Source organism: Crassostrea angulata, chromosome 10 (assembly GCF_025612915.1).
Source record: "Crassostrea angulata isolate pt1a10 chromosome 10, ASM2561291v2, whole genome shotgun sequence".
Lineage (NCBI taxonomy): Eukaryota > Metazoa > Mollusca > Bivalvia > Ostreida > Ostreidae > Magallana > Magallana angulata.
Genome location: NC_069120.1, coordinates 25955414 through 25972286, shown reverse-complemented (window position 1 = coordinate 25972286; position 16873 = coordinate 25955414). Strand labels below are relative to the sequence as shown.

At 33.5% G+C, this 16873-nt stretch overlaps 1 protein-coding gene across 2 annotated transcripts; it reads left to right on the top strand.

The window, feature by feature from the left end:
• The first annotated feature begins 282 nt into the window (after positions 1–282).
• Positions 283–16873, top strand: LOC128165544 (eukaryotic peptide chain release factor GTP-binding subunit ERF3A-like). 2 transcript variants are annotated; one of them, XM_052830187.1, is made up of 14 exons: positions 283–576; positions 1726–1803; positions 2824–2982; positions 3094–3127; positions 3470–3547; positions 3848–4028; positions 4199–4353; positions 6573–6719; positions 6839–6932; positions 7512–7592; positions 7687–7788; positions 14875–14946; positions 15072–15333; positions 15769–16873. In XM_052830187.1, the coding sequence occupies exons 1-14, from the start codon at positions 402–404 to the stop codon at positions 15810–15812; spliced, it is 1662 nt and encodes a 553-aa protein (XP_052686147.1). In that variant the 5' UTR covers positions 283–401; the 3' UTR covers positions 15813–16873. The 2 variants fall into 2 exon arrangements, with proteins under 2 accessions (XP_052686147.1, XP_052686146.1); XM_052830186.1 differs by having other exon boundaries at positions 1723–1803.

Below are 16873 nucleotides of genomic sequence, written 5' to 3'. Positions count from 1 at the left end.
TTATAATTGTATCAAAGTGCGAAATTTGCGCGGTTTTAAATATTATCGCGACGCCGCCAAAGTTCTGTATTAAAATAACGCCAAAAAAGTGTGTTTATTTAATAGCTATAAAAATGAGCTCATTGTGCTTTCGTACGAACAATATAAAAAAGTTAACGGAAATGAAAAAGTCATAAGTGTGGTAAGTTCAGATACATCACAGAGTTGTTTTATTTTTTAACATATTAATATACGAGTATGTTTGTGTACGATTTGATTTGATAAAATGTTCACCCGAATGCGCATGATCTGACAGAAGTGACGTCACGTATGAAGGATATCCACGCGGTAGACTGTGTTGCAATAAGGACTATTTTGAAGTGAATTTGAGATACAAAACAGAAACAAATTGTATATACACCATGACCGAAAACGGGGAGAGTCTCGCCCCAGATTCCTGGGATCAAGAGGACGCCCAAGCCACGAGTGATGTTGCATCACAGTTGTCAAATCTCAACGTCAATGCCCCAGCATTTGTGCCAGGGCAAAATGTATTTGCAGCAGAGTTTGTGCCTTCTTTTCAAAAAGGGGCCCCAGGTAAATTATACATATATAAGCTACGGTTACACACAAGCCGAAAATAAGCGAATTTTGGTCAAGGTTTGGTGACATTACAATGATGGATTAATGGATTACCGGCTGTCAAAAACTACAATGAATTTTCTCAACTTGTCTGGTTTTGTCCAGATGAGGGAATTGTGGTGTTGTTGATCTTCTCTTTAATTTTTTGTTGACGTGTTTAACTGATATTTGGTCACATTTTTCCATTTTCATTAATTTGAACATATTGTGCTGTATAAAATTATTTTTAGTCATCAAATGTGAGAACTTTCAATAAAATAAGGAACCATTTCAAGAGTAAAAGCAACAGAAAATGCTTTCTGTAACTCAAATTTTGGACAGGAATCGTATCTTCCAAGCATTAACCTGAGCATAAAAAGCACTTCTTATCAGATTATCAAAAAAATGCACAATAGTACTGCATGACTTGTCCTGGCATATTCTTTTTTCTCTAGTATCGGATAAGTGTTTATGCTTTGCCATGACTCCTGTTTTCTTGCAATAATTTGTTTCTTTGAAGCACCATTTTTCTAATTAAATAAGACAACCTATTCCCAATGTTAGTATGTAAATTTTCCAACTGTCATTAACCCCAAAGAATATATATTTCATTATGGCTTGGCAAGGTAGATTGCTACTGGAATTCACTTCTTATCTCAAAACAGAGTTTAAGTTGATAACAAAACACCAAAATGATGAATTTTAACGTTTAACGTTTAATGATTTTGGCAATTTTAATGACCCCAAAATGGAATGATGTGTCCTGTCTGCTTTACTGATATTTCACACAAAGAAGTAATACTGTCGAATCATTTAAATTCATGGGGGTCAATCAGTTTTTGTGGATTGCTAGCTTTTTACAGATTTGTCGAAAAGTAATTTTGTGGATTGATTCTGATAATTGATTTCAGTATTTGTGGAGGATGTAAATTTGTATAGAATACAAACAGAAAAATTCTGTTATCCAGAAAAATGGTGCATCCACAAATATTGATGATTCTACAATATTAATTACTAAGATAAATTTGCCAAATGCTAACCAAATGGTACGTTTACAAATTTTGATTTTGTATATAAGACTGTACCTTTAAAATAATTGTTAAGACGTAACTTGTTTTGTAGCAGAAGTACAAGACACACCAAATGTTGCAGAACCCCCACCAACTGAGCAAGATAAATCAGACACTGCTGAGACAGAAATGGGTCAGTATGCAATTTAAAGTTCCTTTTCCAAAGAAGAATAGAAAGTGAATTCATATTCTAACTCCTTTTTCTTCTTGATTTTCTTCCTCTAAAGTAGAAAAATGTTTCATAAGTGTATGGCCAAATTTTAGAGGCAAGATCATTATTAATTCATTTTTATAACCATCCCACTTCATGGATGATTGTAGCAAATTTAAACTTTGAAAATACATTCAGCATACGACTGGTAAAAAATCAATACTGCAGTGGATGCTAGGGCATAAACCTTAGTCAATAAATGGCATTTCTGCACTGCGAGGAATTAAATATCAATCTACAGGTGTCATAGACTTGCAAACCATCGGTTAAGGCAATAATCAGCATGCATGTTTATGGACCTTTTGGCAGTAATCGTAAGATTTGTTCAAAATTTTTGAGAAGCATCAGACTTAACCTTAGCTTGTCTACAACCCCTATTACTTTCACAAACTTGATCTATTTCTTAAATTTAATTATATTTTCAGTAAAATTATTAGAATACGCTTATTTCTTCTTGGGTTAGCTAGAGTTTTTGTCTTGCATATTAATTACTGATTATTTATCAGCTAGTATTGCTGATCTGTCTAAAAAAAAATTAGCTAATCCTGGTGAAAAAATGTATTAAAATTTCTAAAATGTTTTTCAGTTCAAAATTTTTTAACCACCTTGCAAACAGGTCCAACAGTATCTGACAACTCTGCGTAATAGAATTTCTGTTTTACTTTCATTTGGCAAAGTATGATGTTGTAATAAATGGGATATCTATTGTCCATGAGTATTCAAACAGAGGGATTAAAGTAACATAATTTAGTAATAACCTACATGTACAGTATGACTGAAACAATATACATTATTATTCTGTTTGTACAGGTCATGTTTCCTTAGGACATCAGACAGAGCAGATTCATATATTTTCTGATCAGTTTTTGTCATCATACACAAAGCATATGTAGGCTTTTGTCACCTGACCACTAAGACCCTGATTTGTGTGTTTGTTTACAGAGGCCACAGAGAAGTGGGAAGATGAGGCGGCAGAGGATGCTGATATGAACGAGGAGGAGGAAGAGGAGGAGGATGAACCCGCTCCCGTTAAATCACTAGCTCAGGAAAGCCTGGGGCCCAAGAAAGAACACGTCAATGTTGTCTTCATAGGACATGTCGGTAAGTCTTGTGAGTGGACAAGCGATGGGTATTGTAAAAGCTGGAGAGAGAGACTGAGACAGAGGCAGAGTGATCTAATATTACTAAATTCATTTTTTATTTTGTTCACAGATGCCGGAAAATCAACTATTGGAGGACATATTATGTAAGTACAATAGTACAACTGTAAAATCTCTTTTATACGGAAACAGTGCTTGTAAACACATGCACATGTGACCAAGATAATATTCTGTTATCTGTTCAAATGCTTTTAAATCCTTTCTAAATTTCAACACAACCTTGCCAACAATTGGCAGTGCATTTTTGTTCATTGCCTCCTGATAAAAGTTAATGTACTCTTATAAATCAACATGAAGCAATAAATGGATAATCAGATCTTAATCATTAATTTCTCTTGATTTCTTTCTTTTTCAAATACCTGTATGCACAATATTGAAAAACATATTGAGAATGTTTCTTTTTTATAATAAAAATGTTATCAATTCAGGTATCTTACGGGTATGGTAGACAAACGTACGCTAGAAAAATATGAGAGAGAGGCCAAGGAAAAGAACAGAGAAACATGGTAATTTTGGTCATAAATGTTCGTTAAGCCAGGTCTAACTGGCACATATACTTTTAACCAACTTTTATTTATGTTTTACTGGCTGTGAACTAGTCTATGCCAAACAGGTGTGGATGATAGGTGTTGATAAGGCTTGGTTGCAAAATTTAGTAGTTGCAAACCAGGTTTTCTCCGGTAAATTGCAAAATAAAGTCATCACGTATAGAAGTTGGTTTACAAGTTGATGCGTTGAAAAAAATATATTTTGAATCAGTGATGGGAACATCAATAACACAAAAAATAATTCAACTATATTGACAGGTATTTGTCATGGGCATTAGACACAAACTTGGAGGAGAGAGAAAAGGGAAAGACAGTAGAGGTTGGCAGGGCCTTTTTTGAAACAGAAAACAGGCACTTCACTATCTTGGATGCTCCTGGGCACAAAAGCTTTGTACCAAACATGATTGGTGGGGCATCGCAAGCAGATTTGGCTGTATTGGTAAGTTTTCACATACATGTACATTTACTACCATATAAAATAACAATGTCAATTTTACTGGTAGCTTTGAATATTGGTACATGTTTGAATACTCATTTTTGGTGATTAAGATATACAATGTGGAATTATTTTTAAAAATGTGTGTATTGTTCATGATGTTTTTGAAACAGGTGATCTCTGCCCGTAAAGGAGAGTTTGAGACAGGATTTGAGAGAGGTGGACAGACCAGAGAGCATGCTATGTTAGTGAAGACTGCTGGAGTCAAACATTTGGTTGTTGTCATCAACAAGATGGATGACCCAACTGTCATGTGGTCAGAGGATAGGTAAGAATTTTCCTCTGTGAGGACTTGGTTTGATACTTGTATCTAGTGATGCTGGCTTTGCATGAGGATATGGTATTGGTCATTTCAAATACGCCTGTACATAAAGCAATCCATTTGTATCAACCTGTGTATATTTAAACAGTGAAATGCTTTCTTTGGTGATTTATGCTGAAATTTCCTGTAATCATCGCTACCGAATGAATCATCAAAGAAAGCATTCTATTGTTTGTATTTACATGTACATCTTTCTTTTAATAAATGAATGAATTGATCATAAAAAGTAAGTAGAATTAACTAAATTGTTGTGAAAAAAATAGCCAAGTCAACTTAAGGGGGAAATTTGGACTGACTTCATCTTGGTAAGGCCAAAAAAAAAAATTATGTGTGTTTCCTTATTTCATCAAATTTTAAAATAGGGTAGGTAGGTCGGCTTTTTTTTTTTTTTTTTTTTTTTTTTTAAATGAGCTTTTAACTGTTACAGAATTAAAGCTTTCTTAAATTTAAGGTTTATTTGGAATGTATACGAAGATTTTATTTTCATGTAAATAGAAAATATAAATATGACAGCCACTATGAATTAACAGAGTATAATATTCATTACCACAAATATATCATATATTGGTTATTAGTTCTATTTTCTTGTTCAACTGACAGAACAGTGAACATTAATATCGTAACTGTAAGTGTTGAATTCAGAAACAGAGGAAATTCTGGTTGATCAGACGAGAGCCTTAGAATTAAATCTTTTCAATATCAAAAAAAAAGAAAAGAATACATAATTAATGGTTTAAGGTAGCTCCATACTCGTAAAATTCTCTGAGGAAAGTTGAAAAACCGAACTGATTTCGACTTAATAGACTTAAATGTCATCAATTGTTAGAAAAAATATACATGTCATCACACTTTTTGAGATGCCAGATAAACATAAACTAAAGCATATTTTAGCATTAGAAAATTGTATTTTTTTCTGTTAAAAGTAAAATCTTGTAGGCAGAAATTTGTTTTTCTTGTTTAATTTTAATGTCAACTTTATCAGAAAACTAAAATTACAAAAATATTTTAAAATTAATCGTTGGAATAAGAAAAACTATAGCATTTAGACATACAACTGAAAGAAAAGTCAGAAAAAGAGTTATTTCCCTTTTGCATAGATAAAATATATAAAAATTTTGAAATTTAGTATAAAATTAAGTGCGAAAATATCTTGAACCTACCAATAATTCTAATTACATCCATGTGATTATATTCACATAAAATAAATAAAACTATCTTGCACAATTTTTCAAGAATTCAAAGTTTTACAAAAAAGTGTGACGTCACAGAACACTGGATCTACTTTAAGGCTAATTTTAAAAACTTCATTTGCAATTGAACTGCAGCATTTTAAAATCATATTTATAATGTGAATGATTGTTGGGCCTATTCAAAGACTTACGATGTCTGCAGTCTCCACACCCACAAATTAAAAAAAAAAAAACTTTGCCTCTGCTTTTTTCTTGTACATCTTTATATTAATTTTTAACACATCACTGCCCTATGAAACTATTTATTGCATTGATAATTTAGCTAAAATATCCATACTGTCAATCTGCACTTAGAAATCTTTAAAACGCTTTAATGAGTGGTGTTTTCTAATGAATTGTTACAAGCGTTTTTTTAACTCTGATTTGTAAAGACTCTATTGTTTAAACCAATTACGGCTGGTAATCTGGATTTGGAATAAAAAGTGTTAGGGTCAGCGCATTAAAAATAGGGTCGGTCGGGAAACCGGTAACACACATGGTTTTTTTTTTTTGGCCTAATTTCGTGCAGTCTGTGATTTTTCTTGAGGTTTCATGAGGTTGCTGAAGGTTTCGACTTATCGATAAATTGGATGTGTAGATTTCTGTATTGTCAGTTTCTACAGAACTATGAATTACGATCAATTTCCATAAAAAATACAGGAAAACATACTTGGTAAATATTTATTATTGACACTATGTTGTAAAGTAGAGGGCATGTAAGTAAATATGAAACTTCAAATTTAGAAACAAAAATGCCTCTATTGGATCTTAGATTGATGATGCAACATTACAGTTTTCGACACACTTCAGTTAGATCATTATGTATCAAAGATACATTCTTGTAATCCTTGTCTGAAACTTTATTAAATAGAAATGCCAGTGTGATAATTTAAACCATGCTATTAGTGTTTATCAACAACATATATTCAAACACAGATTCAACGAGTGCAAAGAGAAATTACTACCTTACCTAAAGAAGTGTGGGTTCAATCCAAAGACAGACATCTTCTTCTTACCTGTCTCCGGATTAACTGGTGCATTCCTGAAAGACATACCTGACGAGTCTGTATGTCCGTGGTACAGGTAAAGAACTAGTTATTGTTAGTTTGACAAAACGAAACATAGAAATAAAGGGTTTGTTATTGTCATTTTGAGGAGACTGAAAGAATGTATATTACTTATATCTTGTTCTTTTGTTTTAGAGGGCCATCACTGATTACCTACCTAGACACAATGCCTTCATTCAACAGATCCATAAACCAACCTGTCCGCATGCCTATTGTAGACAGATACAAGGTCAGTAGACAGATACAAGGTCAGTAGACAGATACAAGGTCAGTAGACAGATACAAGGTCAGTAGACAGATACAAGGTCGTTAGACAGAAACAAGGTCAGTAGACAGATACAAGGTCAGTAGACAGATACAAGGTCAGTAGACAGATACAAGGTCAATAGACAGGAGAGGGTATTCCCAGAGGAAGCTACTGGTACTGTGAAAAGGATATTACTACGTTCACAGAAGGGCTGCTCTCTATAGCATGTTGCTTCTTTTCCCATTTCTTTGATTCGGCATTGAAATTTAAGGCATGTTCACAAGAGCAGGTGCTCCCAAAAAACTAAGGCATGTTCAGAAGAGCAAGTACTCTCTAAAAACCCTACGCAGAAATTTTGATGAGCACCCACTCTGCTGAACATGCCTCAGGTCTAGCAACTTTTGTATCTTTCCAAGACTCAAATCTGATTTAGACTTAATTTTGACTTCTCTGAATGGAATGTTGGAAAAATTACATGCACATACATGCCTGTATTGATGGTTAGTACTGTGATAAAGTTACTGTGAATAACAATGAATATTTCTTTACTTACTTTTGCAGGATATGGGCATCTTGCTACTAGGAAAATTAGAATCTGGATGCATATTTCGGAACCAAACATTCCTGCTAATGCCAAACAGAGTAAGCCTTTTCATTCAAGAAAGTATACAGGTATTTAAGACAGATTTCAGTTGTTTATACATTTATTTTTATATTGTCTTTTGTTAATTTTAAGGCCAGTGTCAAAATCATGCAAATTTTCTCTGATGACATTGAAGTGGAAGAGGCCAATCCAGGAGAAAATCTCAAACTGAAAGTGACAGGAGTGGAAGAAGAGGTAAAGTTCACGCGTTATCCTGAGTTTAAGTGGAGGTGGGAAATTTTTTACTGTTCACTCATTTAAGTAATCATTTTTCCGTTGTTTTTTACTGACAATCTTCAAGTACATATTAATTGTAAGTGTTCAAAAGCTTCAATTTGAAAAGGCTTTTCAAGTGCTTGTAAATCTGCAAGTGTGATGAGAAGGGAGAATAATTGTGAGGAAAGGAAACAGTGAAAATATGACAACATAGGTCACAATCTTTACTCATCCAAATATGATTATTAAGGTTGTGGTTAGGCCAAAAAAAATTAATCATTAGTTTCTCGGGCCAAAATTTTGAAAATTTGATGAGGCAGGCAGGTTTTTTTTTTGTTTTTTTTTTGGACAAAATTTACAATGACGGTAACTCATATTATATGATTTATTTGTGTACTCATCAGCAGATATTCATCAAGCTCATACATTGGCAAAGTTTAAACATTTGTTTTAATTTGTTCTTTTTAGTTTAAACTGTTCCGTTTCCTTTGTTTTTGCATATGAACAAACAAGACAAATGGTTTATGCCCCTGCTTCATTTTGCAGCCCATCTTTCCCCTCCACAGTTATAACAGAAGTCTAAACTGAAATAGGGGACTTCTTATGGCATTTTACTAGTTGAATTTGCCATATAAAAATTTATCAAATAAAGCATTCATTTGGGGGTGTTTTCTTATCAATCTTCAGTGCCTTGAGGACAGAAATCAAGGAAAAGTAAATAAGTCAATCATAAAATTCTCAAAGAATACAAGTGTCCTTTATTCCTGTTTCTATGCAATATCACAGAGGCTTCAATTTCTTAAGATAACAAAGAATTTCAGTGGTTGTGTTAACAGGGACCAACCCAGAGCAAACTTAGCTTAAGCATTCATTTGGGGGTGTTTTCTTATCAATCTTCAGTGCCTTGAGGACAGAAATCAAGGAAAAGTAAATAAGTCAATCATAAAATTCTCAAAGAATACAAGTGTCCTTTATTCCTGTTTCTATGCAATATCACAGAGGCTTCAATTTCTTAAGATAACAAAGAATTTCAGTGGTTGTGTTAACAGGGACCAACCCAGAGCAAACTTAGCTTAAGGAAAATTCACTTCTGAAGTTCTCCCTCACTGAAAAATAGGGAGAAATTTGAGAAATCAGTAGACTTCCATTCTTTGACAATGGCATAATGCTAATGATTATACATTTATACACAGATTCAACCTTAATTTGAGTTTGATTAGAAGCAAGTCAATTAAAAATAAAACAACTCCTAAAAAATTTAAAATCTTATCCAATTTTTTAAATTTAATTTATTATGTGTATTCATACATTTTGTAGCTGAAATGTTTCGTAATTATGTTGGCTAAATGACAAATAAAATCAGTCTATATGCTTAAGTGTATTTTGGAGGTATTAGTCCAACCCTTTGACCCAATTACAACCGTCATATAGTTGGTTGTACAGAATTTTTTAGTTAAAGATAACTGTAGACAAACGGTTCCAAGATTATTTTAGCACTAACTTGGCAGAGTTATTAATTAATTACAAGTTATCATCTAATTGTAATATCAGCACCTAAAGTTATAAACATCAGTTGTAATTTTCAGTGCACAGTATGTGGTTGCATCAACAGTATTTATAACCTCTGAAGATAAGACAGTCACTAGTTATTAATCACAACAGGGGTTAACTTAGGCTATGAAAATGTCATTTGAATTAGATGAGTATCATTTTATTGCATTTGGAGTTAACTTTCACGATCGTAAACTGAGAATACGGGGCAACTTTAACTTCTTTCTGAGGAAATTCTGGAGAAGTTACCGACCACAAAGCGAGTAATTATTAGGGCCCCGCAAGGATTTGCGGGTGCCCTATAGTAATCACTCTGTCCGTCCGTCCTTCTGTCCGTCCGTCTGTCACTTCCGTCCACAAATTTCCTGTTTTTTTCTAATAACTTTTTTTATGGTTGCCCAATCAAGTTCAAATTTGGTATGGTAGTTCAGTAGGCAGAAATACATATTTTGATGCTAAGTTTGGTTCTCTATGTCTTCTGGTTTGGAGCTGGGGTGGTGGGGTAGATTCCTAACTATGCATAAGAAGAATGGGCAAAGAGAGATAACTGCTGAGAATGAATGGGCAAAGAGGGATAACTGCTGAGAATGTTACCATTGTATACATGGAAGGCTGTGCAATATTTGTCCTTTGGGATTAATTAACCTTCCACAGGAAGAAATGAGATTAATTACTGCACTGCCTGTGTCTGCAAATGAACTTTGTTTTGAAGTGAAGGTCAATTTTGAATGATGTGTAGTATTGTGTACATTCTTTGAAATATGGATTTAAAATAAAATATTCATATTTTATTTTGGTTAAAATACCGTACACAATGATTTATAATAATTTTATTGAAAAGAGGCAAAGCCTAGGTATCATTGCATTGGTATCAATTCTTTGTTTTTTTAACAAATTTTATTTCATCCCATGTTAACCCACTTTATCCCGTGGATATGACTTTTGATATCCCACAGTTGTGACATTACAATGGGATTTGCCTAGGCATAATGAAGTAAAATAATGTAGAGTTTTATAAACAGTGTAAACATTGATTGCGGTGTATAAAATATGGGATAAATAGAATCTCATGATTTGTAGTATAATATGATTTTTATCCAACTTGTATGTTTTATCCCCTCACTAAGGCTCAAGAAAAAAACACTTTAATTGTTGGATGAAAATCATATCCAACTACAAATCACGAGATCCTATATATTCCAGTTCTTTACATCTTCTGCCGGGCATTTATTTTTCATCATTGTTAATATAAAGAGGATGGAATTCAAAGTTTTTTTCACTTCTCTATATTAATTGTCATAGCGGGGCCCTTCCTGACTGGTCAATTTTTAGCTCACCTGAGCTGAAAGCTCAAGTGAGCTATTCTGATCACATTTTGTCTGTCGTCTGTCTGTCCGTCTGTCCGTCTGTCTGTCTGTCCGTCCGTCCGTCCGTAAACTTTTCACATTTTCAACATCTTCTCAAGAACTACTAGGCCAATTTCAACCAAACTTGGCACAAAACATCCTTAGGCAAAGGGGATTCAAAGTTGTGAAAATTAAGGGCCACACCCGTTTTCAAGGGGAGATAATTAGAAATTAATGAAAAATTTCGAGAAATTTTCAAAAATCTTCTTCTCAAGAACCAGAAAGCCAGGAAAGCTGAAACTTGTGTGGAAGCATCCTCAGGTAGTGTAGATTCAAACTTGTGAAATTCATGACCCCCGGGGGTAGGGTGGGGCCACAATGGGGGGTCGAAGTTTTACATAGGAATATATAGAGTAAATCTTTAAAAATCTTCTTCTCAGAAACTAAACAGTCAGGAAAGCTGAAACTTGTGTGGAAGCATCCTCAGGTAGTGTAGATTCAAAGTTGTGAAATTCATGACCCCCGGGGGTAGGGTGGGGCCACAATGGGGGGTCGAAGTTTTACATAGGAATATATAGAGTAAATCTTTAAAAATCTTCTTCTCAGAAACTAAACAGCAAGGAAAGCTGAAACTTGTGTGGAAGCATCCTCAGGTAGTGTAGATTCAATGTTGTGAAATTCATGACCCCCGGGGGTAGGGTGGGGCCACAATGGGGGGTCGAAGTTTTACATAGGAATATATAGAGTAAATCTTTAAAAATCTTCTTCTCAGAAACTAAACAGCCAGGAAAGATGAAACTTGTGTTGAAGCATCCTCAGGTAGTGTAGATTCAAAGTTGTGAAATTCATGACCCCCGGGGTAGGGTAGGGGCCACAATGGGGGGTCGAAGTTTTACATAGGAATATATAGAGTAAATCTTTAAAAATCATCTGCTCAGAAACTAAACAGCCAGGAAAGCTGAAACTTGTGTGGAAGCATCCTCAGGTAGTGTAGATTCAAAGTTGTGAAAATCATGATCCCTGGGGGTAGGGTGAGGCCACATTCGGGGGGGGGGGTGTTAAAATTTTACATAGAAATACCGGTATATAGAGTAAATCTTTGAAAATCTTCTTCTCAGAAACTAATCAGCCAGGAAAGATGAAACTATTGTGGAAGCATCCTCAGGTAGTGTAGATTCAAAGTTGTGAAAATCATGATCCCTGGGGGTAGAGTGGGGCACAATGGGGGGTCGAAGTTTTACATAGGAACATATAGAGTAAATCTTTAAAAATCTTCTTCTCAGAAACTAATCAGCCAGGAAAGCTGAAACTTGTGTGGAAGTATCCTCAGGTAGTGTAGATTCAAAGTTGTGAAATATATAAACAATTGTAAAGGATCTTTTTGAGAACTGCAATACTCAACATGTGATATGACTATAAAATTGAAGCAGGCAGTAGTTATTTTTTCATTAGAATCTTTTTGTATTACTGTATTGAGTTATTGCCCTTGATTTATTGATTCTTGATTATTTTAATTAATGCATCCACTGTTAACCAATTATTGTGATGATTTTTTTTATACAATAATAAATATTCAATGTATATAAGTTGTTTTGCATAAGAAGTTTTGGGTAAGGCCGGATAAGTTTGTTATACCCCCGCAAACGAAGTTTAGGGGGGTATATTGGTTTCACCCTGTCCGTCTGTCTGTCTGTCCGTCTGTCCGTCTGTCTGTCTGTCCGTCTGTCTGTAGACGCAACTTTGTCCCCCCTATAGAATTTTTTATTACTGCATGGAACAGTTTGAAAATTTGTACATATGTTGAACACCATCTGAAGATGTGCACCTGCAATTTTTTTTTAGATCAGACAAGATTTAATGATTTTATGACAGTTTTCATTTTCCTTATTCTATATATTGTACACTAATGTTGAAAAGTAAGGGAGGTAATCCTTACAGATTTTATTAATTAATTAATAGAAAACACTCTAAAATATATTTATATAAATACATCCAGATGGAGATTTTTTGTCTTTATGTCTTAATTAATAAAAAAAAAATATTCTTTTATAAGTATTCTATCAACTGACAATGCAAAGTTGTTGTTTGTCAGTGATAAATTCTTAGGAGCTAATAAGAACATCAAAGACAAGTGTGGCTGAATTCATTTGTCCCAAGGGAGCCATTATCTGAGCCATGTTTCAGATGGAGCATGTGTTTAGGGGAAATTGATAATCTGTAAAATGGGTGATGGTTTTGGGGCTATTATAAAACTGTTTCATGTAAACAAAAAGTTCTATCATTATAAGGAAATAAATAATTATATCATTTTTAATAAAGAAGTTAAACTATTTTTAGAGGTTGTTTAAATTTATTTGTCAAGTAAGTTGATGAAGTGACCCTATTGGGCATTAATTTAAATGAAATTCAAAATTACCGATATGATTGTAGTGTTTTGGTAATTTAAAATTGTTTGTAATATTTAATTTTTTTTTTTTACATATTTTCACATAGTATGGTAATTATGGTAATGTTTTTGGGAGTTTATTAAATTTAACAAGCTCATCAAAGAAAATCATAGTCCTATGGGATCAATTTTCTGATATGGAGTTCCATTGTGCCATAGGAGAAAGTGAGGAAATTTTGAAGCAACTAATTGCATGTGTCAAGACTCTTATTAGAAAGATATTGAAAGTTTTATCAACAGATGAGCATTGCTTGGCTACTAGTATTTCCATTTACTGCAAAGGGAGGGGTTATTGTCATTTTGTTGGTTTTTCTTTAAATCAATTAAATTAAAAAAAAATATATATCATCAGATACATACATTTGTAAATGTATTACTGTTATAGATATGTATTTACAGTGAGATTCTGACAATTTTGATTTTAATTTTTCTTTGTTAACTAATTTTTTTTTTTACAATTCTAGAATTTTTTTTTTGTATGTGTTCCAAACCTTTATTTTTGTCCCATTTGAAATTAGTCTTGCGGGGGTATTAGTCCCATTAGGACAGTTCTAGTTTATTTTTGATTTCCAATTTTTAGATACTATGAATTATTTTAGGTTGGCACATATATAGGGACAGTGTCTATTGCATTTCGATGAGCGACTTTTAGGGGTTAAACTTGAACAGGTATGGATAGATTGAGTGTGTGAACATCCTTGCTATATTTAATCTACGTGTTTTCTAACCTTCGATACAAAGTGTGCGGTCATTCCTGCCCTGTATCGTATAAATCCAAGTGTGTAGTCATATCTGCTTGTATTGGTGGTGGTTGCGGCGGAGCACTAATGTATGGTCATTCCTGCTGGTGTTCAGGCCTTTCTAGCGCAAGTGTGCGGCACTCCCTGCTTGCGTTAGGTTGAGCTGTTGGCGCAAGTGTGTGGTCATCCCTGCTTGCGTAAACGTTGGTACCTGTTGAGTTGCGTAGGTGTGCGGTCATCCCTGCCTGCGTAACGTTGAGTCCCTATATATGTGCAGGAGCGGTGATTAAAGTCTGCTCTTGTAAATATTGGCAACAATCAGGGCTATCCGAGTTCCAAGGGGGAAAAATGGATTTTATTTATACAGGATCTACATGTATTATTGTACATTGTCCAGATTGTTTGTATTATGACTCCATTAAGCTGACTTTATCATACCTATTGTTCCTCAGGTGAGCGATGTGGCCCATGGGCCTCTTGTTATTAAAATAAAGTTGTATTCAGCCCAGGTAGCCCCTAAGGTTGGTCACTGGGTAGATGTTTCAGATAAAATAACGTTTCTCACTGACAGAGACATGCATTTGTTCTGAGCGTTTGTTTACATAGATTCCATAATAGAGAAAACCAATAATGATAAGATATAAAAAAATCCGGAAAAATAACGATTAAAAAAGTTTGATGCGACGTTGATTTTACTGATGCGGTGGCGCCTGAGAAACAAATAATTAATTTTTTTTGGCCTTATCATGTCTGTGTTGTTCTTCTTTCTGTCACACTTTGAGTTGGCTTGCTTTTTAGCTCAGTTTTAAAACACTGATCAAAATTTTAAAAATCAAATTTCAAACAAAAATTAATGTACGTGAGATCAATTTAACCATGTCATAATGTACTGACCCTGATTATATGGATATTTTTTTTTTGTTAATGAGGAAATTATTTACCTTTAAAATGATAATAAAAATCAATATTTTTATTTCTATAGGATGTATCGCCTGGGTTTGTATTGTGTCCTTCCAATAGTCTATGCCACACAGCAAAAACATTTGATGCTCAGGTAAGCTTAGAAAATACAGTTGAGATGTGAGAATGCTCAATTACTATCAATTTTCAAAATTTAGAATGTACAAAAATGTGATGATCATGCTGAATTCTATAGATAAAGTTCGTGTTTTCTCCTAGATTGTGATACTGGAACACAAGTCCATTATTTGTGCGGGATATAGTGCTATTCTACACATTCATGCATGTGCAGAAGAAGTAACGATCAAGACCCTACTGTGTATCATAGACAAAAAGACTGGCGAAAAGGCCCAACTGAAACCTAGATTTGTGAAACAAGATCAGGTGGCAATAGCAAGAATAGAAGTCAACGGAGGAATGATCTGTTTAGAGACATTCAAAGATTTCCCTCAGATGGGACGATTTACATTACGAGATGAAGGTATTCAGTTTTCATTAAATAAATAATCAGACTTTTTTTTATCAGGAATTTTTTTTATTAAGAAAATTATGCAAGTTCAGGTCCTAGTGAATATTGAGATTTAGAGAGAGAATTGGAAATTTAAGGACTTTTCGAAAACTTCTATCAATTTTTACCAAAATTAATGATTTTAACTCCAAAAATTCTTTGGATGAGTAATAATTAATCATGTTTTGTTGGTGTCCAGAAAGCGTGGTGAATTTGATATCAATAATGTATTTTCATTTCACACATCATACATACATCAAAATGCCTGAAAGTTGTTTTTTTTTTAAAGTCATTTTCCTTTATCATATTGGTCAAAAGTGTAAATGGTAATTAAAAAAGCACTGGGTTGCATATGTAAAATAAAATTAAATTGAAGATATATTTGTAATTTTGTGATTTTTTTTCCAGGAAAAACGATTGCAATAGGAAAAGTTCTAAAGATCCGTGAATAAATTAAAAACTGACTTTGAGAATTCAATTGGAATGCGACACTAGTTATGCTTTCAGTGCTCAACAGAAATTTGCCTGTTAGTGAAAATTCCAAAGAGGACTGATCTTTGAACTTGGCAACATACAAATGTACATGTACTTGGCAGAGTGTTTCTGCTCTCTGGAGGTTAAGGGCAAACTTGTACATGTACAAAGGTGCTTTATTGTGTACATTTTATTTTAACAGTTCAAGTTGGTTTTAGAAAATTATGCTGTTTAAAATAGGGTGGGTTTTTTTTACTATGCAATGTGCAGAAATCATCAGTATATTTTGATTTGCTTTTTTTGGGGGGGGGGGGAGGGGGGCTGTTTAGTTGATTTGTTAATTAATTTTCTTAGCAGTTCCTATCGCTTGAAATCTACATGAAAACTTGTACATATCAAATCGGTTGTAATTTTTTTTTCATAGAATATTTTAAAAATAAAAGTAGTCTAATTTTCAGGAAAAAATGGACCCACCAAATAGATCATGAAATTAAATGTAGGCTATTTGAAGCATTTTCTATTAAATTTCATCTGTTGCCTTTGAATTTTTTTTATGTTTGCCATGTTCACTGTATAATTCATAACATTGTTCAGTTTGTATGTTTTTGCAAAGTTTACTGCAGATGGCTATAAACTATCATAAAAAGATACAAATATATGAAATCATTATGAAATTCCTAACTGGGTGAACATTTCAGTCAAGTGATTTAAGCTAAGATAAAAGGATAAAAACTTTAAACAATAAATATATTAATGGTAAATTTCTAGATGACTAAATTTTGTTCACACTGCAAAAATATTAATGATGACTTGTTTTATTATAATTATGCTGTATTGAGGTAAGATTGTGAACACCATTTTATGGCAATACAAATTTCGTGTATTTATGATGTATACCAGTACATGTGTATCTAGAAAACAATTTCTTGGAACAGTTTTGTTGATGTCACAGTCTGTGTTATGCAAAAAGTGCTGTAAAGATTTGACACCTTTGATATTTGTCAAAATAAGGTATAAAATTAAAAATATTAAATACTTA

What these genes read in the sequence shown, in the direction of transcription:
- LOC128165544 (XM_052830186.1), top strand. Translation starts at nt 402, where the DNA reads ATGACCGAAAACGGGGAGAGTCTCGCCCCAGATTCCTGGGATCAAGAG. An exon ending in TCTGTATGTCCGTGGTACAG is followed by an intron (nt 6,720 to 6,838) that starts GTAAAGAACTAG and finishes CTTTTGTTTTAG; the next exon opens with AGGGCCATCACTGATTACCT. An exon ending in ATTTACATTACGAGATGAAG is followed by an intron (nt 15,334 to 15,768) that starts GTATTCAGTTTT and finishes TTTTTTTTCCAG; the next exon opens with GAAAAACGATTGCAATAGGA.